We start from the raw sequence: 27,105 nt of genomic DNA on the forward strand, positions 1-27,105 counted from the left end.
TATTGGGGGATAGTAGTTAGTGTGTAGAAGGTAATATTCAGTGCTGCTTATAGAACCAAGAATGTGTAAACTGTGCAGCTGAATAAGGACAGAATTGTATTATTATTGGCATTTATTTGTAGGAATTGTATGCTTAGATCAGTGTTTCTCAAACCGTGCTCCGCGGAGCCCCAGGGGTTTCGCAAGACATCTCCAGGGGCTCCATGAGGTTGACAAACTGGAAATATTGATAGGTACAACACATACAATGAGTGGACCGCTGGGCCTCCGCATAAATTTTTATGCATGTAAAGGGCTCCGGAGCCCAAAAAGTTTGAGAACTGCTGCTTTAGATGTAGCTGGTTTGAATGTCTCAGGTGACTGAATAGTCAAATCTAAGATGTGCATGATCTTTGATGGTTATTGCAAATGTATGTTGGGATCTGCTTGCTTTCCAGGGGTTCTCTCTTCTCTTTGCAAGCTTTTGTTATTCACTTTGATACTTTAATGGAGATGGGACCATTTGTTACAATCATTTGCCAAGATTTCCCATTGGTCAGGATCGATTCCAAATTCCTTCACATCTTCCTTCCATGTGTCTTTATAGCAAATCTTTATGCATCCATCTTCCAACCTGCTCAGATGGCCCAGCCAGCACAGTAGTCTTTGTTTAAGAAGGGCTATCACACTTGATAAATTTGCCCTTTGAAGAACCTCTGCATTGGTGACTTTATCTTGATCTTTGGTATTGAATATGCACTGTAAATAATGTAGGGAGAAACTGTTGAACCTTTTCTCCCCGTGACTATAAGCTGTCCATGTTTCCCCACCATGCATGAGAATGCTGAGATTATGCAAGTTTGGTACACTACCATTTTGGTCTTGATAGTAAACTTTTGAGTTGTTCCATGCTCACTTAGTTTGAACATTTAGTTCCATGCTCTTTTAGTTGTGAGCATTTAGTTCTTCTTCCAGGAAGAGGCTTATGGTCATTGTAGAAACTAAATAGCTGAACTTTTGAACTACTTTTAGCAGGTTTGCATTTAAGGTGATTGAAGGATCTTGTGATGCCTCAGATCCTAACACAACCATTTTCTCAATGCTGATGGTGAAAACAAATTCCTGACAAGCTCCTGAAAGGCAGTTTGATTTATTGTAATAGATCTTCATCGAGGGCTATGAGGGCAGCATCATCGACAAATAGAAGTTCCCTGATTAGCACTTTTTTTTACTTTAGTCTTGGTCTTAAGTCATGACAGGTAGATGAATTTCCCATTTGATCTTTACCTTTCATATCCTTAAATGCATACTTTAAGGATACTAGGAAGAATATAGTTACCCAAAGTCTGAGGTAGTGTTGAATGGCAACAGCAGAAATGTCCAGCCTTCCTCTTAGCTGCTGGCGAGATTAATGCTAGTGTTGTCTTGCTCACAGAAATTTTAAACTTTTCCGGGGCTTCTCCAAAGTGCACACACTAATTAAACTAGAGATGTTAAATAGCTGTTAAATAACTTGTTTAAACAAATCATATCTGTTAAACATTTCACCATTAAAGACTTCATAACATTGGTGCGGATACTTTGGTCATATGAGGTTTTACAGCACCCCCACATTTTATGTGAGATTCCTCTGCCAGCCCTACACTCGGGATCCCAGCTGTGGCTTTCTTACCATTTACTGAATACATTATGGATAAGACAGATGCTTATCAGTTTACTGGTTAACATTTTACATCACTAAACTAAACTGTAAGTTTCCCCATACAAAGCACATAACTCAAAATAACTTGTAATAGGTTAACAATTTCTCAAACAGCAAAGAACTCATAATTTTTACTTATCAGCAAAGCAACTTGCAAAAAATTTGCAAACACTGTCACCCCAAACTAAGGTTAGTATCCTTGATAGTAAAACTGCAGCTATGCAAATATTTTGGTCTGCCTAAGCAAGGCTGAATATTTTGTTTCTACATGATGTCCTTAGTTCCAGCTTATGGGGGCTAAGTGCACAAGATGGCTGCAGGTTATATTGAATCCTGTTCTCTGATACAGACTTATACAATGACTCAGATTTATTTTGTGAGGAATGGGTGGCTTGGCCAAATCATCGGTGGTCCTAGACATTGGTTGATTGCATTACGGTACCAATTCATTGGGACTTTAGCCAGGTACTTCAGCAGTATGCTTTCCTAAGGTAATTTGAAAGCCTGGACAGTTTGGTACATGATAAATGGATCATATAAGCATATTTCAGTCTTTGTATTGCTCTCATGCTATTCACTGGGAATATTGCTTTGAGTATCCTGTCTTTATAATTTGCTATTTGTGCTGAATGATTGGTCACCAAAGCTACTGATTTCCAAGGTGATTGCATGCAGTTGAACATTTGCATGAATGCATGTTTTGACAATATTTACAACATTTTCTTTTTTCAAAATGCTTATGCAAACACAAATTCACATATATGGACACGTTAAAAGGGAACTAAAGATGTTGCTGGTACTATCAATGCGGAATTTGAAACTTTATTTTAGCGGTAATTTTGTTTACAACATTCAGTTAGCTCTGTTAAAGACTTAGTACAGTTCATTTATTACTACGTGACATCCAAGATAATAAAAGAAACCATCAATTTAAAAGCAGCTTTTGAATCTAAATTTTTAATCTAATTAGGGGATAGGCTGATATTCACCTGGGAAACACGGGGCCCTGAGTCCCACCCACCCTGGAAGCAGCCAGACAGCCAACACAGGAGTTCCCCCCTGCCCCAACTCCACCCACCAAGGCAGCAGCCTGGCAGCCAACACCAATAGCCCAAGGGATGGAGCTGGCTCCTGCATTAGGAAGGCAGGATAAGGGGCATCCCAAAGATAGGGAGGTGGAGTGGGTGCTTGAGTGGACTAGGGGGAGGGCAGAATTCAGGACTTGAGTCCTGTCCACCCTGGGAGCAGCTGGACAATCAACCCAAGCTGCCTAGGGATGGAGCTGGTGCCCATATTAGGAAGGGAGGATAAGGGATCAACTGAAGGTAAGGAAGGTGTGGCAGGCTCTTGAGTGGAGCAGGGGATAGGGCATTGGCTTGGAGAAGGTAGGGTTGTGGAGTCAAATGCCACCCATCCCGGGGGTGACCAGACAGCAAGCACAGGGTTTTTATCTAATACAATTACAAGTAATCACTCAGAGTGTGTCTACACTGCAGGGCTTAACTCAAAATAAGCTACTTCAATTGTGTAGCTTATTTCTAAATTGAGAGCGTCTACAAAGCACTTATTTCGAAATAGAGCCCTCTTCTTCCAACTTCCCTTTCTCCTTGTACAATGAGGGTTACAGGAGTTGGAGTAATTTTAACAATTTTTTAAAAAAAACTATGTGCATTAGATTTTTTTCTTGCTTTTCTATATAATTAAAGAAGTAATAGATACATATCAGAAGTCCCTGCTGGCCATCTACCTAACCTTTATCACTTAATAGTTTACCATGGACAAAGCGATAGAATGGATATCCAAGAGAGATTTGATTTTACAGATTTTGAGTGAGATCTACATCCTTGCTCTGGCCCCTCGCACAGTGTGTATAAAAAGGCTGGAGTGGAACAAAGTGGTCTTAAAAGTTCCAATTGCAGTCAGGGAAGGATTCTCTTCAGCTTAGAAACTGTGGAAGATAGTCTTCAAACTGCCTTCCAACTACCCCATCACAAACCCAAGCATAGAGGGCAGGACTGAAGAAAGAGGCATGTCAGGAGTAGGGATACAGGATGTAGTATTGAAGCCTGTTGGATAGCTATACTATAGCCCAGAGAGTAGCCTAGAGTTAGAAAGATGCATAAGTGGTTTAAAGCTAACTTACCCTGTTTAGCTTGTAGACTTTTCAATCTGTGCCTCCCTATTTTGGGGAGGCTTTTTCCACGTAAGAAGACTGTAGGGACAAAAGCTTAAAGGCACTTGTGGAAGAATTTAACACTCTTCACTATTTCAAAAAACTGTTCACATGTTCACCATTTTTGTTGGCACAGAAGAATACTGTTGCTGGAAGAAATAGCATAAAATGTCACATTTGAGAAGTGGCTTGAATCTTGCAATAAAATATAGAAGTGTTTATATAATTTTCAGTTAGGATTAAGAGGCAGTCTTCAGCTTCTTGGAGCACAGAAAAAGAACAAACTATTCCCATGGTATCAATTAAAATCTGAGGAATATGCGACATTAATTATAAGTATACTCCAACCGAACATTACTGTAGTTTTATTGCCAGCTGAAATGCTTTTTAAATGTTAAAATCTGTTCCTGAATCATTACAATGTGTTCACTGGGGCTAGTATAGCTATGTGAGACAATAGCTTGTGAAAAAGAAAATGTATTTGGAATTCTGGATAATGAAATTGATTTGCAGTGAATAGTACCTGTTAGTAATGCCTCTTGAGGGTTTTGGATATAGCGACCATGAAACCGAAACAAGCAATTCCATCATACAATTCTATTTTATATCTCCTGGAGGCATAATTCTGACCAAAAATGTGCTATGGAGTTTATTTTAATGTAATTATAGAGTTAACTGCTTGGCACTGAGTACTTGGGGAGGAGTAGTGCTGATGTGTGGATGGATTCTAGCAAACCAATGCCCCAGACAGCAAAATACCAACAGCTGAAGAGTAACAAACTAAGTATGGGCAAATGAATACATACACATAAAGCTGTATTGGATCCCTGCTCTCCCCACAAAAGAAAGCCCCACCAAACACTGTGATTTCTAGAAATAAAATAATAATTGTCTACTGATTCATTTACTCTCTTGAAGACACTGAAGTCTATCAGCAAATACACTTAAGGTCTTTAATTGGGCAACCCTGGGAAATAGGTTATGCTGAATTAAAGAATTTTTGTGGAATATGAAGAGCATTGTGGCAGGATCTGGGTGTGAGGGAAGGTGTATATGGGGAGTGGTGCACTTACCTGGTGCCCGCTCCCTGGCGCACACATGATTCCATGCCTCCCCCCGCCTCCGGCCATTCCTAGGCACTGCCCCCCTCTATTCCCATTGCCTTTGGAGAAGCACCGTGCTGCACGGCCATTCCCCCATCTGGGGACAGAAAAGTGTCAGTACACAGAGCTGCTTCTTCCTCTACCTGCCAGGGTCCAAACCATGGGTGTTCCTGGATCAGAGACACCTGGAGTACAGAGGTTCAGGTGCATTACAAAAAGCTGATTTTTGTAAAATATTTTTCTCTTCCTACTTCTCTCCTCTTGCTTCACCTTTGTCCCATTTTTAGCTTTGAAATATTCTGGCTTCATATATGTATTTAAGGTATTAAAGGTGTTTGGAATTTTGCTGCTGTGATTTTATACCAATTCAATTATTTTGTGCTTATATATGTTTTGTATTTTATATCAATGCAGTTATTTTTTACACGTGTGCATGCATACAGAGATCTAGGTATGTAAAAAAAGTACAAAATAATTGCATTGATATAAAATTACAACATACAACCTCTATTATCTGGTAGCTCAAATGCATTTTTTGTTTTAATATAATTTATCACTGGAGATTTATTAAACAAATTTACAATATTCTTGTTTTTTCTGTTAAAATTGTACAATTTAGGAAACAGTTTTTCTAGTGCAGTTTACCCAGTTTGTAATCAAGCTATTTAAAAGTATTGCGCTACGTCTATACTGTGCATTGTTGTGCAAGAAGATATGCAAATGAGGCGTGGGGTGAATATCGCAATGCCTCATTTGCATACCTAATTAGCTGCCATTTTTGCAGAAGGGGGTTTAGCACAAGAAGGAGCTGTCTACACTGCTCCTTCCCGTGCAAAAAACACCTCTTGTGCAGGAACCGTTCTTCCTGAAAATAAGTGGCACAACGGCTCCTACGCAAGAGGGGTTTTTTGCACAAGAAGGAGCAATGTAGACAGTTCCTTCTTGCGCAAACCCCTCTTCCACAAAAATGGCGGTTCATTAGGTATGCATGAGGCATGGTGATATTCACCCCGTGCCTCATTTGCATATATTCTTGCGCAACAATGCACAATATAGATGTAACCTCTCTGTTTTAAGACCCCTTGAAATACAAGGCTTGTGTGATTTGTTTTGTTTTGTTTTGTTTTTTTGTTTTTTTATTTGCCTTTAGGGTAGGTTTTTTTTTGGGAGTGTGTGGAAGGGTGCTATTAACTTAAACATAGAGAAAGCTGAAATGAACCAGAAACATTGTGACACACTAGGAAACTATCTATATTTTATTAATATTCTGTGTGATTCTATTTTCCATGCTGTCTGACTGAATACAGAGAGCTATGTGAAAGAAGACTGTGAAGAGATTGTTACAGGAGCTGGCAGGAAAGTAAAACAGTGAAAGAGATCAGTCAACCTCACATACACAGCTTCAAAGGAATTAAGCTACTATGGCGGGGCCATCTCAGTTAGTGGGAAAATTCACCTTGCTGGCTCAAATCTATCTTTTCACTTCTGAAAACTAAATCTGGCATCAAGAAACCTAACTCCTCAAAGATCCTACAAAAAGGAGAGATTTGAAGATGATCTGGCCATGATGTATCAGTGAAAAGGCTTGCCAGCCTGACTGAGATACAGGCAGAAGGCTGCAAGCAGTGCAGGGTCTTTCTCCTAACTCAGAGATGGGCAATGTCTGTTCTCTCCGTTTGTGCAGAGAGGCTCAACTTGTGGAGGAGAATATGCAGGCAGGTCTCTGTCATCAAAAATATAGTCCTCTAAATTGTATCTTTTGGGGAAAGTAAATCACATTTTGTTTTGCAGAAGCTATTTCCGTCTCACTGCAAACATGCTGTCATGGGATCACAAAGAGAAACACTAGCAGTAGGACTAGCCCGATCCCAGTAGGACTTGCTGAATTAGAGATGTTTGGTATCAAGAGGCTGTAACCAAGATCCTGCTCTGAGAGTGAATAAATTCAGAGGTCTGATTCAGAGAAGGGACATCAAAACAGCTCACTTGGCAGGCATGACAGATAATACCCTCCATTCTATAAACACAGGGATTTTTTTCAGCATGTTACTGGGGACAAAAGTATGGTCAGAGTAATCTGCTTCCGGATTGTTGGGCACTGGCATCTGAATGTCATCCTTAGCTGCTGTAGTCCCCTTCACAGTGTTTCTCACAAGAATGGTCTCTGCATCAGGTAATGTCCTCCCCCTACAATTCTGTATGGATTGTGTTTGAAGCATTGATCTGGGCATTCAGAACTATTGTATACCCTTAGCTTATATCTTCATCCAATCCATACATGGAGCTCTAATTCATTGCAGTTGAGTTAGGCAGAATCAAATACTATTGCTTCAAGGTCGTGTACTTCATTGATTCTGTTCAGCTAATAATATGCCTCGAATCACATGTTTCTGATGTGATGCTCACTGTGCTTCCTAGAAAAACACAATATTAAACAAAATAAGAATGGGCCATTGGAATAATGCCCTTTCCAGGAGTTTTTTATATATAAAGGTTTGAAAGACTTTCTACTGTGGCAATATGGGTTTTAATTTTGTCGTTTCACTTATCTGACTGATTGAAATGAGTCCAGAGATGATAATACTCAGCTCATAAGTGGTGGTTTGTATCCTCAAAACAGTTTACAAATTTTAGCTATTTTTACAAATGAGAAGAATGAGGTGGAAAGGTTAATTTACCTGCCTAAAACAAGATAGGAGGGGTTAAAAGTTTGTGCCCTAGTCATCACTGTTGCACAATCCAATAACTGTGCCCTTTTTTCTGACCTGCTACACACCATGGTGATGCGCTTACACATTTTATGGAAGATGAAAACTGGACACGATCATGGAGGCATTAAATCTTTGTAATATCAGGGATTGTTACTTTGGCTTGCAAACTACTCTTGGTAACTTTGTGGAAAATTATGTGTGGGAAACTTGGAAATCTTTGAGATTTCTGCCTTTTGAATGTCACTGTCTCTCAAATAACATTCAATCATTTTTCATATTTTAGGAAAAGTGAATTAACAATCTATTAATGTTTCCTTGGGGAAACAAAAAGTGTGGCAAATACTGCTCCCGGAAACAAGTGTACAGTATGTTAATGATTCTCCTAGTTTTTGTAATTTCCTTTATTGTGGTTATGAAAATATTTTTTTTAAATTATTTTTCCTTTTTTTAACAAAAAGCTAGAATAAGGCTTCCTCTCTTCCTTTCTTAGGATTTCCTGCTGCAAATTTTTACTGTATTTCGAATACTCATACGACCTGAGATGTTTCCAAAAGACTGGACTGTGATGCGTTTGGTTGCTAACAAGTAAGACCTTTTAAAATATAATTTAATAAGTATTTGAGAGGAGTGGTCTTGTGTGTTACGTAGAATAATATAGAAATGACCTTTAAATCTTTCCATTTACAATAATCAATGGGCACAAAATATTTTTATAATTCTTCTGATCCTTTCAGTTAATTAAAAATCTCTAAACTTGTGTCACATAACAAATTCATGAACTAATTAGTATCTTGATAGTACTAATAATGAATTTAATCAACTTTTTGTAACATGCAGCCCACTTGAAAATGTTTACAGAAATACAGTTGTTAATAATTATCTCTCTTTTCTAAGTTGCAAATGGCAAATTATTACAGAATTTCTTCTAAATAACTGTTTGTTAAAATAAGACGTTGATAATTATTCAGATCTGCCTGTTTCCAAAAGGAGATGAAACTTGTTGCAAGAACATTTTTTTAAAAAGGTGCCAGTGTGCCTTTAGTGACTGTAATGAAGCTACCTCTTTATTCAGGTCTTGCACCTACAGAGACTGCCAACAGCATGTAGTTTTTTTCTGTGACTTCTGATCACTGGCAGCTGCTCTGAAACCACCCAACTAACTTCACCTAGATCACAAAAGAGTGAAACATTTTGTTTATAGTCCCAAAAGTGATACCTGATAAGAATTAAACCATTATCATTATTATTTTTATTGTTACTTATTTGTATGGTGAAGGTGCCTGTAGAGTCTAATTAGGAATAGGATCCCATGGTGCTGTACAAATTGATCAGAACAGTCCCTGCCTATTAGGGCTCAGTTGAGACACATTTGGCATCCCATGATTGTGTGTTGCTTATTTTTGTCACCTTGTTTAATTCTCTTCAACATGCTGAGTTTAAATTTCAGTGAGAAATGCTAATAATAAGGAATGGATTTGATCATTTAATTCTTTGTGAGGTGTAAGGACAATGAGGCTGACAGGAAGAACATACGTCTGGGCAATCATGTTGGGGATATAAATTGAGAAATGTGAGAGAGTAACACATAAGAACCTTCAAAATAAGAATGTTATATAAAAAATGATGATATTTCAGAAACAGGTGGTTTGGCAGATGGCTTGGCAGTAGCTGACATGTAGAAGACTGAAATTTAGGAGTGACCTTGACAGTCATTCCCCAGACTGCCGATGATCAGATCAGCTAAAGGTGAAGTGTTTGAGCTCTGTAGGGAGGCTGTTGGTCCCACCATTATCCTAGTTAGCATCAAGCATTATTGTTCCCGAGTTCACATCATGCCATTGATGACTGCCTATGAGGGACCTATATGCCCAGTTCTATCACCAAATAATGTGGATACTGGAATGATGATAATAGTGCTACATTGGCAACTGATGCCATAAGTGAGAATAAGGGAAATAAAAATTCACTTTGATGCTGAAGAGAAAAGTATTCCTTTATGGACTGTGGCCATTCTGATAATATTGGCTAGTACCTCTTTTACTGTAAACACCAGAAACAGCTCTGGCTTATTTGTGAAGAGGGTTGGGAGTGACCATGTGTTAGTAGGCCCTTTACACAGTTGTGCCTCTGTTAGAGCAGTCAAAGTAGGGATCATCATTCCAGTCCTATCCACTTCAACTCTGTCTTTTATACCTGCCTCTGGTCCACTGGCCCTTTTCAGAATTCACACAACTGCTGTTTCCAAAGAAATGACCCACTTCAGCTTACCAGTTCCACCTCAGACACCACTACTCTCCACGCACAGCACTTTGATAGGTTCATAGTAAAATAAAATATAAGTTTATTTAACAAAGTAGAAACTAAAATGCTCTAAATTCCAAGAAGCATTGGAATGAAATGGTTACATGTGAAATAAAGTTGTAACATTGTCAGAATTCTAGATACTTTACAGGACATAAGAGTATCTGATTAATTGTAACACTCAACCAAAATTCTTGTACCACATTACAGCTAGGTTGGCTGTAATCCCCTTTACATAAGATATATGCACTGTCAGTTTGCCTTCCAGGTGAAGGACCCCGAGTGTTTCTTTGCCCTTCCCTCCCCCCCAAAAAATATACCAGTCCCATCCTTTGTTTTTATTCAGGGCACCCCTGAGCTGTGTTTTTTCCTGTAGATTGCTGTCTTACAGATGTTGCAATCTTTTATTTAGGTCCTGGCTACCTGTGCAAATAGGATACATTGTGTGGCATGCAACACACAACCACCCAGATAGGGACATAGGTGTCTGTTACGTCCAGGAAGGAACATACGTGTAAGCAACATATCTGAGGCATGTCATGTCCTGTTGATTTGCCTGAACTCCAAGATCTTAAAACAGAACTTGCTTAGGAACTTTACATGCCATCTTACATAAGGGAATTCATGTATAACTATGTGCATGTTCTCTGCCAGTTAGCACCATGGGATGCTTGTGTCACAGAGGTTGTTTGCCCAGACATGTTTGACACAATAGAGAGAAAGGTGATGGCCACTGTCATGAGACTTATTCATCCTCTTTCTCTGGTTAACTTCAAGGACAGATATCATCTGTTCAAAACCAAATAGAATTTGCCATCTTTGGTTCAGAGAGACTTGGAAACAGAGAGAAAGATCTTAAGTAATAAGCCCTGAAACTCTACCTGGCTTCTATAATACAAAGATTCTGTCTTCCTTCTCCAGGAAGGGTTCAACCAGATTCAAACACTCATCTCTCACTTCCCATATTTATTGTCATGTTATCCATCTTTCGCTTGTAGATTGTCTGGTCTCATTAATAGATATTATTCCATTGGGGCTGAGAACGTCAAAGTTTCTTCTTACAGTATGTTTACATTTCAGAGATGTGATTGCAGCACTTATGCGCATTTCCAAGTTGCCTCTCATCAAGTCATCTCACTGAAAAAAGCAGTGTAGCTGTGGTGAATCCCCTTAGATACATGAATGTAAGTTGGCATGTACAATTCCTCAGCAAAAGCTAGTAGCTCACTGGTCATCATAAGCACGGTTGAATGTCTGTACATATAAACACATGATATAAGGAGTTATATATTTATACTAAAATTATGTTTTTATTATAATCAGGATCGTGGGTGGTATTATACTCAGCCACAACTAGCCCTTTTTAGCAGCATCTTGATCAGGTATTTCTAATTGTGCTGTAGTTTCACTTCACTGTTGCAATATAAACATACCGTTAAAAGGCCTGAAACCCGTTAAAAAAAGAAGCAAAGAGTGAAGGTACCCTCCGGAGTGATTTAATCTCTCTGTTTGTGTTAATTAGAAGTCCAAATGATGGAAGATCAGCCGCCAATTGACCTCAGATCATGACACTGGATAGCAATCAGTCAGGTTAAGGAATACATCCAGGACACAACAATATATAGGGAATGTTTCCAAGGTCAGAAAAGCACTGGACTATTAATTTCCAGGAGCTGAGCAGTTGGGACTTAGGATCACTTGAGGAAGGGGCACTTCTTAGTTCAATCAGATAGAAATAATAATTGGAGTATCTGCAGTACTAGGGTTGCATGGGACCCCCCTTGGGTATGTATGCTTGTAGTGGGAGAGGAGGAAGGGAAAGGGCACAATTAAAAAAGCAGATGTAGCCTAGAGATATTCCATCGGCAACAGTCAGATTACCACAGCACTGGGGACAGGTGGAAGTCCTGAATTGTGTCTAGTATTTTCAGAAAGAGATATATAATCAAATTGTCTGAGACCAGGGTAGCTTCTGTGTGTACACATCTCCACCACATTACTAAAACTAGTCTTTCCCTTACTTTTTTCCTCTTTATACATACACAACTTCTATCAGGTCTTCTGATGCTGAAGGAGCCATACTGGGATATATTTTTTATTTTGAAGCCCTGGATTCTGTGAAAAAAATTTTTCACTCTTTTCAGTAATGATGTGGCATCTGATGAGTGTTTTCAGATAAGGCCATCCTTAACTGGATGCTATCTGCTCTAAATCAAAAACAGAAAGAGAGGCTTAGGGAGAAATGTTCTATATCTGAAGAGCCAAAGAAGATAATTTATGGTCAAGCATTCTTTGTATGCTAGCTGCTACAATTCACGGACAGATGTCCATCAATGACTAATATCACAGATTAGCTTTGTAAAATTGCCAAATGTGCACAAATCATAGTTGCTGACATATTTTAACCTGTGGCAGAAAATATGAAGGAACTTTTCCAAAATGTAAGAAACCAAGGCGAGCTCTACACTACAAGGGAAGGTCGACTTAAGATACACAAGTACAGCTAAGTAAATAATATAGCTGGAGTCAACGTACCTTTAACCAAACTTTAACACCATACCCACAGCATTTGATTTTTGCAGATCTCCACTAGATTGCTAAATCAAACACCGGAAGATCAAATTCCACAGCATTGATCTTCTCATTAGTATAAATGTGGCCTGAGAAAGATGCAAAAAAATAGAGAAATTGTATTAAAAAAAGATATTTTTCAAATGTCCCGTGACAGGAATAGGGATGTGGAAAAGATCTTGTTGCATATATTTGTTATTTGTATTGACTGAACAATGGAATACAAATAAAAGCCTTTGTTTGATATTGTTTTGTTCTGTATAATCTATATAACTACTCAGATGTGCATCTGTAATGGTTAAATCAAGACTCCATAATTACATGTGCAACCAAAAAGAGTAATTGCTTACAGCTATTAAACATTAATGGCAAAAATGTTGCCATTACAAGTGTGTTGTATTCTACATCATGGAAAATACTATCTTTGTGTTTCTCTTCTTCAGCATAACATCGGTTTACTAACTCAATTAACTGAAACTAAGTGTCATTGCAGCAGTGCTGCTAATCATAAACTGCAATGGAAGATGTGGTTGAAGGATTCCTAAATCAGTTATCTACTTCCACAGAGGAATCCAAAATTATGCAACATGAATGCTGTACTGTATGAATGATGTTCATAGAAAGGAAGTTGGTAGTGTCTGTCAAAAACTTGAGATAACACAGTATTATTCATTTAATTATATAATCCTTAGGTTAGAATAATTTCCCTTGTCTGGATGATTCAGCTGTTTGGCATCTTTCCAGGGCATTTAACAGACTTTCCAGAGTTTGAGAACTGTCATGTTTCGTTAGCAATGAAGGATGATGTTTCTTGACAACAAAGTGAGGTTACAGTTCTACATTAAGCAGAGATTTGATACTTAAATAATATTCAGGTACAATATGAGACAACTGTGTGTTAATCTATTCTCTGCTGCTTCACAAATTGCTTTCATTTGAAAGATCAGTTAATTTGAATAAGTCTCATTTGTCTATGTAGTTTTAACCATTGTGTGTTCTTTCAGCAGATTGCTGAATGTTAGAAATGCAGCAGCATCTGTCTCTTAAACACCAATGGGCTATTTTTTCATATGTCTTCAACACTTATGAAACAGGGCAATGGAAGTTCATATTTATAGTCAAGCAAGTGCTCTGTCATACAAGCTTTGGTACTGTGATGAGTCCACCAGCCTGGGCTCCCTGTTAGGGATGTTAAATATTGGTTAATTGAGTAGTTGAGTAACCTCATTAATTCTTATCAGTTACTCAACTTTCTATCGTATCCAGGGCAGGGCCAGCAGCCAGTGCACTCCAACCCAGCTCCTGAGGAGCCTCCTCCCACTCTACACTGCTGCCTCTGTATCAGAGGCAGAAGCATGGGGTGCCAAGCGGGAGCTGGTTGGTAAGGGGAGCCAGCTTAAAAACCAGCTCCCCTCATGGACCAGCTGCCTGTCACCCTGTGTTGCTGCCTCTGATACAGAGGCAGCACTGCAGGGTGGCAGGAGACCCTGTCTGGGAGAGGTCTGAGCTCCCAGACATGGCACAAGCTAGAACTGAGCCAGGCTGCCTGCCCACCTAGCTCCTAATACATTTTAAATGCAGATCCCCAGTGGCAGTAGGTCCCAGGCCCAGCGTGAGCCAGGATTGAACCTGGCTACCTGACTGCCTGTCCGGCTCCTAATACACATTAATTTTAGAGCTGCAGAGGGAGTAGGTCCTGGGCCTGTCACAAGCCAGCACTGAGTCAGGCAGCTGGCCAGCCTGCTAAAACATTTACTGACAGTGGAGAGGGATGTATGTGGTCTATAGTAGCGTTTCTTAAAGTGTGTTCTGCGGCACACCGGTGTGCCACGAGGCAGTCAGAGGTGTGCCGTGGAGACGACCGAAAAAATTCTGCTCCCCCACTGCCGATGGAGCCTATAGGCAGCTCCCGCTGTGGCTGCCCCCTCGCCCCAGCCCACAGGATGGCCCCTGTGCCATGGGGCCTCCGGTGCTGTGCAGCCTCCTCCTCCTCCAAGTGTGCAGGTGGCAGCTTTTACAGCGGCCACTGTTTCTAGGGGGGGCGGGGGGAGCTGAGGAGCCGCTCCGGGACCTCCGTGTTTTAAAACTGCCACCTGTGGGGAACCCGGCTCAGGCTTTGCTGCCCCCCCCCCCACCTGGGGCATGCTTGTGCTCTGCTGCCCCCCATGCACTGCTGCTCTCTCTCCCCTGCATCCCTCCCTAGCCTGCTAACCTGTCAGGGGGTTTCTACTTCCCTCCCCTCCTCCCCCGCGCAAGCGGGAAGCCTGGCCTGGTGCTGCAGCTGCCCTGGGTTCTCTGCTGTATGGCGGGGGAGGGGAAACTCCTCCCTCACCCCCCGAGGAACAAGAGCATGCTCCCTGGAGGCTTTTCCTGATGCACCAGGGTGCCAAGCCAGGTAAGCGTCCCCCCCCTTATGCTCAGACCCCGCACTCAAACCCCCCTCATTTCCCTCCCCCTGCAAAGACCCCACATTCCCAGCTTGCTCTGATACCCTGCCCCAAGTTCCCTCCTGCACCCTCCCTCCTGGCCAGACACCCTGCCCCAATATCCGCTCCTGGCCAGACATTCTGCCCCAAGACCGCTCCTCTATCCTTCCTCCTGGCCAGACACCCTGCCCCACGTCTCCTCCTCTATCCTCCTTCTTGGACAGGAACTCTGCCCCAAAACCCTCCTCTACCCTCCCTCCTGACCAGACACTTGACCTTATTTAGCATTTATTATTATCCTTACTTTTTTGTGGTCTGTGTTTTCAGCTCCATGTACCAGACTGTTATTAGGGCAGTCTTCCTGGGGCTGGGAGTGGTGGTGCATTTTGACCCCCAGCTCTGGTGGGGGAGGGGGGTTTCTCAACAAAAAAAAATTGTTAGTGTTCCCCATAAAAAAAAAATTGTTTGGTGTTCCTCAGTCTTAAAAAGTTTAAGAAACACTGGTCTATAGTATTAACCTAAATCGGTTCATCGACTACACTGTTACATCCCTACACACAGTAAGGGACACACCCAGCTTCAGTTACTTGCAGGCTCTCTGACCAGCCACTGGATATGAACTAAGTGTAGAAAGGCGAAAGCCAAGATAACTCTCAGTACCCTGTCTGGAGCATAAACCCAGCTTATTGGGGGTGGAGTGAAGTATGAGTTTACACTGGAGAGTTCCCTGTGCAGTACAAGGCAGTATTAAAGAGAACTATCCGATGTAAGCTCATGCTTCCCTCCACACCCAGGGTGGAGAGGAATATGCAACAGCCATTGCCACTAGAGCTACAATTTCCCAAGCACTTCACTCATACTCACGGATTTAGATAAAGCAAAACCAATGTTATTAACTACAAAGGATAGATTTTAAATGATAAGTGATAGCAAAAAGATCAAAACATTACCTGACAAAGAAAAATGCAAACTACACTCAATATACTAGATAGAAGTGAGTATAAATCAGCAGTTTCTCACCCTGACAGTACAAGCGAGCTGCAGATTTTTAAAGCACAGGCTACACTTGCTTTTCGGCTTGGACTCCCCAGGACTTTTATACACAGGCTAGAAATCCCTTTAGCCTGGTCCAGCACTTCCCCCAAGTTCAGTCTTTGTTCCTCGGGTGTTTCCAGGAGTCATCTTGTGTGAGGTGTGCAAAACCACAGATGATGTCAATCCCTGCGTTATATAGCTTTAGCATATGGTGGAAAGCCTTTGGTTCAAAACTTGGTTCCTAGACTGGTTTGTGGAAAAATGCTGACATCACAAGATGGGGTTCAGAATCATGTGACCTATGCAATTGTCCTTGTATAGTTATAGCTGCCATACCTCTGCCTGGAATGTTCTCAGGAAGGGTTACTAGGTGGGAGGTTAGCTTGTCTCCTAAGGCCTATTATCTTCCCTAATTGCTCATTACCCTGAATAAGCCTTTTCCTACCCATTATCTAGACTGACAGCATCTTGCCTATGGGGCTTCACCCAGATATAACTACATTTGAAATACAAATACATAGTCAGTATTCATAACTTCAGATGCAAAATGGTGCATGCTTACAAATAGGATAATCATATTCAGCAAATCATAACTTTTTCAATTACACCTTACATGACTTACCTTGTAAAAAAAATCATAATTGTACCATAATCATATCCTAATATTACTATGCAAATATGGGGTGCAACGGCACAGGTATATTCTATTTTTGTGTATATTAGGATCCCAGATATATCATTTGACAACCATATACATTAACTTTTAGATGACCCTCTTGGTTTCCTCTGAACTTTATATCACCAGGACTAACATCTTTTAAAAAAACTTTCTTTTCATTAATGAAAGTTGAATATACACATGTCCCAAAGTGCCCAGGTATTCACATACCCAACATAGTTATGATTATCTATGTACAGAATATGCCATGTAGATATTTTAAAAACTCACTCGTCAACAATATGATTGCAAAATATATGTAGTAACATTATATGTAAAGTTTTGAATTCTCCCTGCATGATGTTACTAGAGCTTGTTCAAAACCTGACAGTCTTGCCTCAATGAAGATGTTGAGTAGGTCTATCCTAAACAAAGGAATGTGGGTTTACCTCAATTTATATATAGACAGAAAACAGAAAAATTAAGACAGTAGGGGGAGGAGATTGAAAGAAATAGCACAATTTAAATTCTGGCCAATACCAAAGTGGGAAAATAACAGAATGAAACTTCTTTCACTATCAGACTCCATGTCGCCTTCCTCACAGCTTTAATACATTTTACTTTTTGAGGTAGCACCGAGAAGCATCCATTTCAAAGGATCACTAGACTATAAAAGAAAGGGGGCAGAGAACCCCTAACTGTCTCTTCCATTTAAGACGACAAAGAACTAGCATTTTGGGCTTCAGGTTGAGATTCTGACTGATTGAATGGGAGTCATCCATTTTGCTGGAAAACTGTGGAAGAAAAAAAGCTATCTTCAGCAAAGTCTGTATCTTGCTATGTTATGTCTAATCACGAGAAAGCATTTTTAATCGATCTCACTTAAAATCCTATTTTCTGTTGTTAATCTTGTTTTATTTTTAATTCAAACCATCAACACTGTGTGTAAATTAGTGTTAATTAAGCCCAATTAAAATGGTAAAATGAACGTTATTATTTCTTTAAACGGTCTAAGAGGGAGTTGGACACTTCAGGGAACATGGTTCAGGAGAATTTGGGAATGCCAGTGTGCGGGATTGTAATCAGGGCTGGGGGAAGGCAGAGTGGGAATGTGGGATGGTAGACAGACTTCTGGGGTTACAGTTGCTGAGCCTGGGCTGGCTGCATAGCACACAGATAATCGGTGTTACCTGCATGCTTGTTGCTGACTGGGATTATCCTAGGCATCCTAAGTATCCTAGAAAGTAACAGCAGCAAATCATTGTGAGTGAAAGAAAGTTAAGAGAGGGACACAATACCTCATTAGTCAGGATTGCACCTAAAGGGTAAAAAAGGGGTAGTTGGGAGGATTTATCATCAGGTTGTTATTTTAACTGAACTTTACATTTCAAGAACTTGTAAAATACTTTTAGGTTATTCTGAAGGGGAACAGTTAAAGTTTTCAGTTATATTAATTTGTTTGATTATTCTGGGACAAGGAAATAGAACAAAATTAAGGGTGAACATGAGTAAACCATACCAAAGTCAAGCTGGGAGCAATAGCAGCAAAAGGCACCCTGTATGGCATGACAAGTGTTGACACGGCCCCTTACTGGTCTGGTTGCACCTTCCAGAATGCCATGATGATATTTAAGAAAGGAACATGTCAAATTCGTATTAGTTTCCTCATTGGCCACTTAGGACCATCCTGCTAGCTCACATAGGCTATGATGATGTAATCTGAGGGATGTACATTAAATTATTTACATAAATATGTTTTTACAATACAAGAGCTGGGATTATACAATACAATATAGGAAATACTTTTCCACAGTTCTGACTTTGAAGTAAGTGTGTGTGTGTACACGTGTGTGTGTACGTGTGTGTGTGTGTGTGTGTGTGTGTACACGGCTGGGTCTGAGAATGTAACTTTTTTTCTAAGGAAGATTATCTCTGTTGAGGATTTCAGGACTCGAGTTTCATTTTGAATAGAGCACCAATTGAGAATCAGAAGCTGTACTTGAAAGCACTGCTTTATAGTGGATGCTAGTACAAAGTGGATAAAAGTGGGTACTTGAGAGTGTCATCAGAATAATGTAAAATTGAAGTTTACAGTTCTTGATATTTGTCTGAAACAACTCAATGGTAAGATTTAGGGTCTTTTTCTTGTAAAATGATTGGCTGTTCTGAACATATCAGTTGCTGGAGATTCTAAGGAATTCAAGCAGTTTTTATCATAAGATGAATATTTTGCCATTTATCTACAGGAATTTTTATCCCAAATTTTATTAATTTACTTTAAGATCATAGGCTGGGAAGCAGTTGGTTTATGTGAGCGGTGTGTCGTGCTAGTCAGCTACCCATGTATCATCTATCTAATGATATCCTTCCTATTGTATGTCTTCTTGACTCTCTTGCCCCACACAGTGTAGATGCTACAAAGTCCCCATAAACCTGAGATCCTTAGTATCTTCCATATTTATCCAGACTCTCAATATAATTTGCCACTACAATATCTGAGTAAGAAACTTAGCAAGGAACATAAAAGGCAATAAGATGATGAATGAACTGCACCAAAGTAATTCTATAAATACATTAGGAATAAGAGAAAGACAAAAGTCTACTTAGAGAAGAAGAACTAATAATGGATAACAAGAAAATTTGAGGTGTTTTACCTCTCTTGCATCATTCTTTACTAAAAAGTTGTGCCCAAATACTTAACACAATTAATATTAACAATAAGGGGAAAAGAAGGTGAGGCAAAATAGGGAAAGAGCAAACTAAAGAGTATTTAGGAAAGTTCAGTATAATTAAGTTGGCAGGGCCTGATGAAATTCACCTCAGGTTACTTCAGAAACAAGCTGAAGCAATCTCAGAACTGTTAGCTGTTATCTTTAAGAATGTATGGAGAGCAGGTGAGGTTCCCAAGAATTAGAGAAGGGAAAACATACCACATATATTGAAAAGGGGAACAAAGAGGATCTGGAGGATTTTAGCCTAACCTTGATACTTGGAAAGATATGGGCACTAATTTTTAAGCAATCACTTTAAGTACATAGTGATAATAGATTAGTAAGTACTTCAGACATGGATTTGTCAAGAACAAATCATGCCAAACTAACCTAATATCCTTCTGTTACAGGGTTTCTGGCCTTGTGGCTGGGGAGACCTTTTAGATAGGATGGCCAGATATCCTGATATTATTGGGACTGTCCCAATATTAGGGATTTGTTTTTATATACACAACTATACATTGATGCAAATCTGCATGTCAGAAACTTAAGACACAGCACAGGCAGTAGTGTATGTCAGTAAATAGTGTTTGCAAATGGTGCAATACTGAATATTCATTTTCGTTTTTATGCACACACTAAAAAATGTTAAAACAAGTTGCTCTCATTACATATATCATCACTAATAGCACCAAATTTAGATTATAATATGATGATATGGTTTGGTTTTCAAAATAATGTGGTATGTATTTTTCCTGTTAATTTTATCTTGTTGCATATGTATTAAAAAGCACTGTCCATACAGCTATACCATCCATATTTTCATGTTTGTTCCTTGCCATATGTGTTTTCTGACAACAGATTGTATTGGTATCCAGTTACTCATTTATGTTTAGATTATGGTATTTATTGTAGTTTATGGTATCATGCTTTATTGAAAAATGATCTAGTGCTTAAGGAATCAGTTAAATTTTTCCACTCAATGAAGAGTAATACTTCTTTTTCTGTTAACAGTGTTATTATTACAACAGTCCTGTATCTTTCCGATGCCCTTCGCAAGAACTTCCTAAATGAGAACTTTGATTATAAGGTACTGTAAGAATGCACTCCTCCAAAATATATCTTGTCAATCTGTGGCTGTTGTGATTCTGGGTTGTTGCTCTTTGAAACAAATTTAGCTTTTATTTCTGAGCTGCTAGAATATCTGCAGCATTATCAATCTCAGCTGTTCAAAAATAATGAGATGATTTCAAAATTATGAGGTTGTGTGTTTTTGTATTTGGGATTATTTTTGTTTGCCTTCTGAAAAATAACTCATCGGCCACACACAAATGTTAAAAAAACCCTCGCTGATGTGGGTCCTGACTAAGAAGGAGAAAGACGCTCCCTATATTCTCCTTGCACACCAGAGCCTAGAGGACCCAGGCTAGTAGATTTTGTGAGCTTCAGCCCGTTGAGGGGCAGTCAGTTGAGGGACTGGAGCACCAGTGCAGGCTCCCCAGTGCTGGGGGACAAAGAACCCTGAGCATCATGGGCCAGATCCAGGCAAGCCGAGGACCATATCCAACCCCTGGGCCTTAGGTTCCCACCTCTTCTTTAAAGTGTACATAATTTTTTTGTATCAAGGTTTCTTGATTACAGAAAATATTTTCTGTTCTGCTTATATTATCTCAGACAGTAAAGTGAACTTATTCCTTGGCATATTTTCCCAAAATATGGCTCAAGATATTTTTAAACTCTTAAAACCAATTAACATCATGTACATTAAAATATTATGCTATGACATTCTGGATATTGTCAAAGACTAGCCTGTGTTTAGTGAGCTGTGATATCTGTAATAACCCAGCACAGAAGTTAGAGCTGGGGGACTATGCTAACAAATTATGTTGCCTCGCTTTACTTCATCTTTCCCTTATTGAGACACTGTAGTTATTGATGCTTGTGCATTTTATCAGTAATAAGTAGAGCTGCCCAGAGAACAATTTTTTCTAAATTTACTCGGAGAAAACAAATTTCAGAAGTTTTCACAAACCAGAATTCTGTCAAAGTTTCTGTTTCCAGGTCAAAATCGTCAGGTTTTTAATTCAGTTCTCTTTATCTTTGTCTCTGTGACTGGGGAGTCCACTAGGGACCCCAGAAACCTTACTGCCAAAAAAGTCATCAAAATGAGTAAGTCTTTGCAAAGTATTTCACCGGCAACAAAACAGAATATTTGGTTGAGAAAACATTGTCTCAAAAATATTCTAACCAGCTCTATGAAAAGTAAGACACAAGATACAAATGAAAAGTTGCTTCTAGTGCAAATGTAAACTGTTATTGGTGAGAAATAGAAATAACCAAATGTCTTGTTTTTATTGTAGATCTGGGATTCCTACTTTTACCTTGCTGTCATTTTCATAAACCAGTTATGTCTGCAATTGGAGATGTTTACCCCTTCCAAAAAGAAAAAAGTTTTGGAAAAGTAAGTACCAGTCAGGTTCCATAAAATTACTTAAGATTAAACAGTTACATTTGCAACATACGGCTCTGCTACCAAACCATGACAGTGGTGGAACCCGACCCACGACTGTGTTGGAATCTGGCCTTCCAACATGGGTGGAGCAGCGCAGCCAGGGCCCAAACAACTCACCACCCCTGATGGTAGGGAGCTGACACCACATATATTTTCAGCAAAATTCACTCTTGCTGAGACAATAAAGTAACACAGTGGCTTATAGTTCTGGGTGTCCAGAAAAGAACATCATAGGCTAAAATAAAATAATTATCTGAGAGGAAAGAAAAGGAAAAATGTGATGCACGGTAAGAGAATAGATTGGTATCGCTATTGTGTCATATCATTACTGTTAGTGATGTTCCAGGGCTAGTAAGTAATATGCGGCAAATTAATGTGTCTTTATGAAACAATCCACTTGATTAGATATGTATTGGACATTAGCATAGGTTTTTTGGGTGGGTCCCCTTTTCTGTGCTCTACATCCACCCAAAAGTTGGGGAAAATCATTACTGTGTGGAAATCTCTCAGTTCATCTTGCTACATCTTGTAAACTTCTTTCCTAAATCATGTTCTGCTTAAAAGTGTTTTTTTTAATTATATCACAGATATGGTGACATGCGCGTAACCATGGGATGTGAAATCTTCAGCATGTGGCAAAATTTAGGTAAGGAACTTTTTTAAATCTTCAGAGTAAAAATGTGCACTGAAACAAAGTATCACAAAAATGTTGAACAAAAATCTTTCCACCAGCTTATCTGGGGCTAGTCACTGCCTCTTTGCATCCAAGTTTGTCCTCCTGCAAAAACATTTATAATTCTTGAAGTTGAACTAATTGTTTGGATTTGCAAAGTGTTTTCAGATCCTTTGATGGAAATAATTTGAGCTATACTTGGGCCCGAGTCCAATACTGTGTATTTCTTGAAAAAAATATAGAATAATCATAATGTTCAAATCAAATCATTATCATTATTGTGACACCTTCTTCCATCTATGAGAAACTGTTGTCTTCCAGTATACTGCAAGATAAAAATCAAAACAATAAATGTTTTTTTTGATAATGTGGTTACATTTGAACATTCTAAAATTCGTACTTGTGAGTAAGTGTGTATTTCTCATCGAGCCATTCTAGTAATTTTGGGTACTTTTGTTCATTAATTAAAGCTATTCCTTTCTCAAAATACTCTTCCAATGACTTATAAGTCAAAAATACCCACTAACAGCTAAAGTATCTGGATGAAAGGAAGCTCAGAACACACAGACTGCTCACAGAACCCCTGCATTGGGCCATGACAACAACCCTTAGAAGCCAGGAAAAGGAACATCTATCTCCACTATGATCCAGCAGCAAAATCTAGGATCCAGAACTCTGCTGGTCAAACTGCCCTAATACTATCTGAGAGATTTCCAGGCCCTCATTTTACTGTGCCCGAAATCCTGGAGACTATTCTTGTACTTCAAAGTTGTGTTTGACGGTGTAGCTCAGAACAATATGCCTCATGCATGATGCCTTCATACATTGGGCACAGGCACCTTTGAGCGCAATGGCTTCTGACTGCAAACTGCTGAAGACTCTAACGAACAGGGTAAGACCAGATTCTCTCAGTTAAAGATAAGTGAGAAATGTTCCTCTAAGCCCTCCTCCAAGGAGATACATTTCTTCTGTCTCTCTCGCTCCTTTAAGATTCCTTGCACAAGTACAGGTTCATCAGGCACTCATAAGAAACATACCTGTCAGTGATGTGGGCGGTGAAGCCCGAGTGATTAGCACAGGTGTCCGTGGCCATGAATTGGAGCCAGTGTCAAAGGCTCAATGCCAGAGTCAAAGTCAGAGCCAGAATCAGAAGTCAGGAATAGGGTCCAGGTATCAAAGCTGGAGTCAGAGGCCAGATTATCATAGAATCATAGAATAATAGGACTGGAAGGGACCTCGAGAGGTCATCGAGTCCAACCCCCCTCCCTCAGGGCAGTACCAAGCTCTGTCTACACCATCCCTGACAGATGTCTATCTAACCTGTTCTTAAATATCTCCAGAGAGGGAGATTCCACCACCTCCCTTGGCAATTTATTCCAATATTTGACCACCCTGACAGTTAGGAATTTTTTCCTAATGTCCAATCTAAACCTCCCTTGCTGCACTTTAAGCCCATTACTCCTTGTCCTGTCCTCAAACCAAGAGGAACAAATTTTCTCCTTCCTCCTTGTGACACTTTTAGATATTTGAAAACCGCTATCATGTCCCCCCTTAATCTTCTCTTTTCCAAACTAAACAAGCCCAGTTCATGAAGCCTGGCTTCATAGGTCATGTTCTCTAGACCTTTAATCATTCTTGTCGCTCTTCTCTGTCCCCTTTCCAATTTCTCCACAGCTTTCTTGAAATGTGGCGCCCAGAACTGGACACAGTACTCCAGCTGAGGCCTAACTAGTGCAGAGTAGAGCGGCAGAATGACTTCACGAGTTTTGCTTACAACACACCTGTTGATACAACCTAGAATCATATTTGCTTTTTTTGCAACAGCATCACACTGTTGACTCATATTCAACTTGTGGTCCACTATGACCCCTAGATCCCTTTCCGCCATGCTCCTTCCTAGACAGTCGCTTCCCATCTTGTATGTATGGAACTGATTGTTCCTTCCTAAGTGGAGCACTTTGCATTTCTCTTTATTAAACCTCATCCTGTTTACCTCTGACCATTTCTCTAACTTGCTAAGGTCATTTTGAATTATGTCCCTATCCTCCAAAGAAGTTGCAACCCTACCCAGAGTTTGGTATCATCTGCAAACTTAATAAGCGTACTCTCTATCCCAATATCTACGTCATTGATGAAGATATTGAACAGTACGGGTCCCAAAACAGACCCTTGCGGAACTCCACTTGTTATCCCTTTCCAGCAGGATTTAGCACGGTTAACAACAACTCTCTGACTACGGTTATCCAGCCAATTATCTCTGATTACGGTTATCCAGCCCACCTTATCGTGGCCCTATCTAAGTTATATTTGCCTAGTTTATCAATAAGAATATCATGCGAGACCGTATCAAATGCCTTACTAAAATCTAGGTATATGACATCCACCGCTTCTCCCTTATCCACAAGGCTCGTTATCCTATCAAAGAAAGCTATCAGATTAGTTTGGCATGACTTGTTCTTCACAAACCCATGCTGGCTATTCCCTATCACTTTATTACCTTCCAAGTGTTTGCATATGATTTCCTTAATTACCTGCTCCATTATCTTCCCTGCGACAGACATTAAACTGACCGGTCTGTAGTTTCCTGGGTTGTTCTTATTCCCTTTTTTATAGATGGGCACAATATTTGCCCTTTTCCAGTCTTCTGGAATCTCCCGTCTTCCATGATTTTTCAAAGATCATAGCTAAAGGCTCAGATACCTCCTCTATCAGCTCCTTGAGTATCCTGGGATGCATTTCATCAGGACCTAGTGACTTGCTGACATCTAACTTTCCTAAGTGATTTGTAACTTGTTCTTTGTGTATCCTATCTTCTAAACTTACCCTCTCTCTGCTTGTATTCACTACGTTAGGCACACCTCCAGACTTCTCGGTGAAGACCGAAACAAAGAAGTCATTGAGCATCTCCACCATTTCCAAGTTTCCTGTTACTGCTTCTCCCTCCTCACTGAGCAGTGGGCCTACCCTGTCCTTGGTCTTCCTCTTGCTTCTAATGTATTTATAAAAGGTCTTCTTGTTTCCCTTTATGCCTGTAGCTAGTTTGATCTCATTTTGTGCCTTTGCCTTTCTAATCTTGCCCCTGCATTCCCGTGTTGCTTGCCTACATTCATCCTTAGTTATTTGTCCTAGTTTCCATTTTTTATAGGACTCCTTTTTTATTTTGAGATCATGCAAGATCTCCTTGTTAAGCCAAGCTGGTCTTTTGCCATATTTTCTATCTTTCCTACACAGCGGAATTGTTTGCTTTTGGGCCCTTAACAACGTCCCTTTGAAATACTTCCAACTCTCCTCAGTTGTTTTTCCCTTCAGTCTTGCTTCCCGTGGGACCTTACCTACAAGTTCTCTGAGCTTATCAAAATCTGCCTTCCTGAAATCCATTACCTCAATTGTGCTGGTCTCCCTTCTACCTTTCCTTAAGATCATGAACTCTATTATTTCATGATCACTGTCCCCTATACTGTCTTCCACTTTCAAGTTCTCAACTAGTTCCTCCCTCTTTGTTAAAATCAAATCCAGAACAGCTTCTCCTCTGGTAGCTTTTTCAACCTTCTGAAACAGAAAGGTGTCTCCAATGCAGTCCAGAAACTTATTGGATAGCCTGTGCCCCACTGTGTTAGTTTCCCAACATATGTCTGGATAGTTGAAGTCCCCCATCACAACCAAATCTTGGGCTTTGGATAGTTTTGTTAATGGTTTAAAAAAGGCCTCATCCACCTCTTCCACCTGGCTAGGTGGCCTGTAGTAGACTCGTAGCATGACATCACCCTCATTTTTTACCCCTTTTAGCTTAACCCAGAGACTCTCTACACAGCTATCTCCTACGTTCATCTCCACTTCAGTCCAAGTGTGTACATTTTTAATATACAAGGCAACCCCTCCTCCCTTTTTTCCCTGTCTGTCCTTCCTGAGCAAGCCGTACCCTTCCATACCAACATTCCAATCGTGCGTCCCATCCCACCAGGTTTCTGTAATACCAATGATATCATAGTTGTATTTATTGGTTAGCAATTCCAGTTCTTCCTGCTTATTACCCATACTTCTCGCATTTGTATATAGGCATCTAAGATACTGATTTGATCTTGCCTCCCTGTTGTGCCCTGACCCTCCTTTCTCCTTGCCATTATAGGCTGTAGTCCCCCCCCCCATTTCCAACCCATCTCCCAGTCCCGCACATTCAGCACTTACCTGTGGGCTTTGCTCACCTGTCCCCGTCGAATCTAGTTTAAAGCCCTCCTCACAAGGTTAGCCAGTCTGTGTCCAAACAAGGCCTTCCCGCTCCTGGAAAGCGGAACTCCATCTCCGCCAAGCAGTCCTTCCTGGAAGAGCACCCCGTGATCAAGGAAGCCGAATCCCTCCTGGCGACACCATCTTCGCAGCCAGGCAGTCACTTCCAGGATGCACCTCTCTCTGCCCGGGCCCCTACCTTTGACAGGAAGGATCGAAGAGAATACCACCTGCACTCCAAACTCCTTCACCCGTACTCCCAAAGCCCTGTAGTCACACTTGATCCGCTCAGTGTCACACCTGGCAGTATCATTTGTGCCCACGTG

The 27,105-nt window shown here is 40.2% G+C and overlaps 1 protein-coding gene across 4 annotated transcripts in view; it reads left to right on the forward strand.

Moving 5' to 3' along the window:
• DOCK4 (dedicator of cytokinesis 4) overlaps positions 1-27,105 on the forward strand; it is a 386,260-nt gene that overhangs the window by 273,493 nt on the left and 85,662 nt on the right. For all 4 annotated transcript variants that reach the window (XM_006122512.3, XM_006122513.3, XM_075929689.1 and 1 more), the window contains exons 27-30: positions 8,159-8,253; positions 20,385-20,460; positions 21,731-21,831; positions 22,470-22,528. In XM_006122512.3, the coding sequence (XP_006122574.1) occupies positions 8,159-8,253; positions 20,385-20,460; positions 21,731-21,831; positions 22,470-22,528 (331 nt within the window). The remainder of the gene's footprint in view (positions 1-8,158; positions 8,254-20,384; positions 20,461-21,730; positions 21,832-22,469; positions 22,529-27,105) is intronic.

The sequence above is a fragment of the Pelodiscus sinensis genome, chromosome 1 (assembly GCF_049634645.1).
Source record: "Pelodiscus sinensis isolate JC-2024 chromosome 1, ASM4963464v1, whole genome shotgun sequence".
Taxonomy (NCBI): domain Eukaryota; kingdom Metazoa; phylum Chordata; order Testudines; family Trionychidae; genus Pelodiscus; species Pelodiscus sinensis.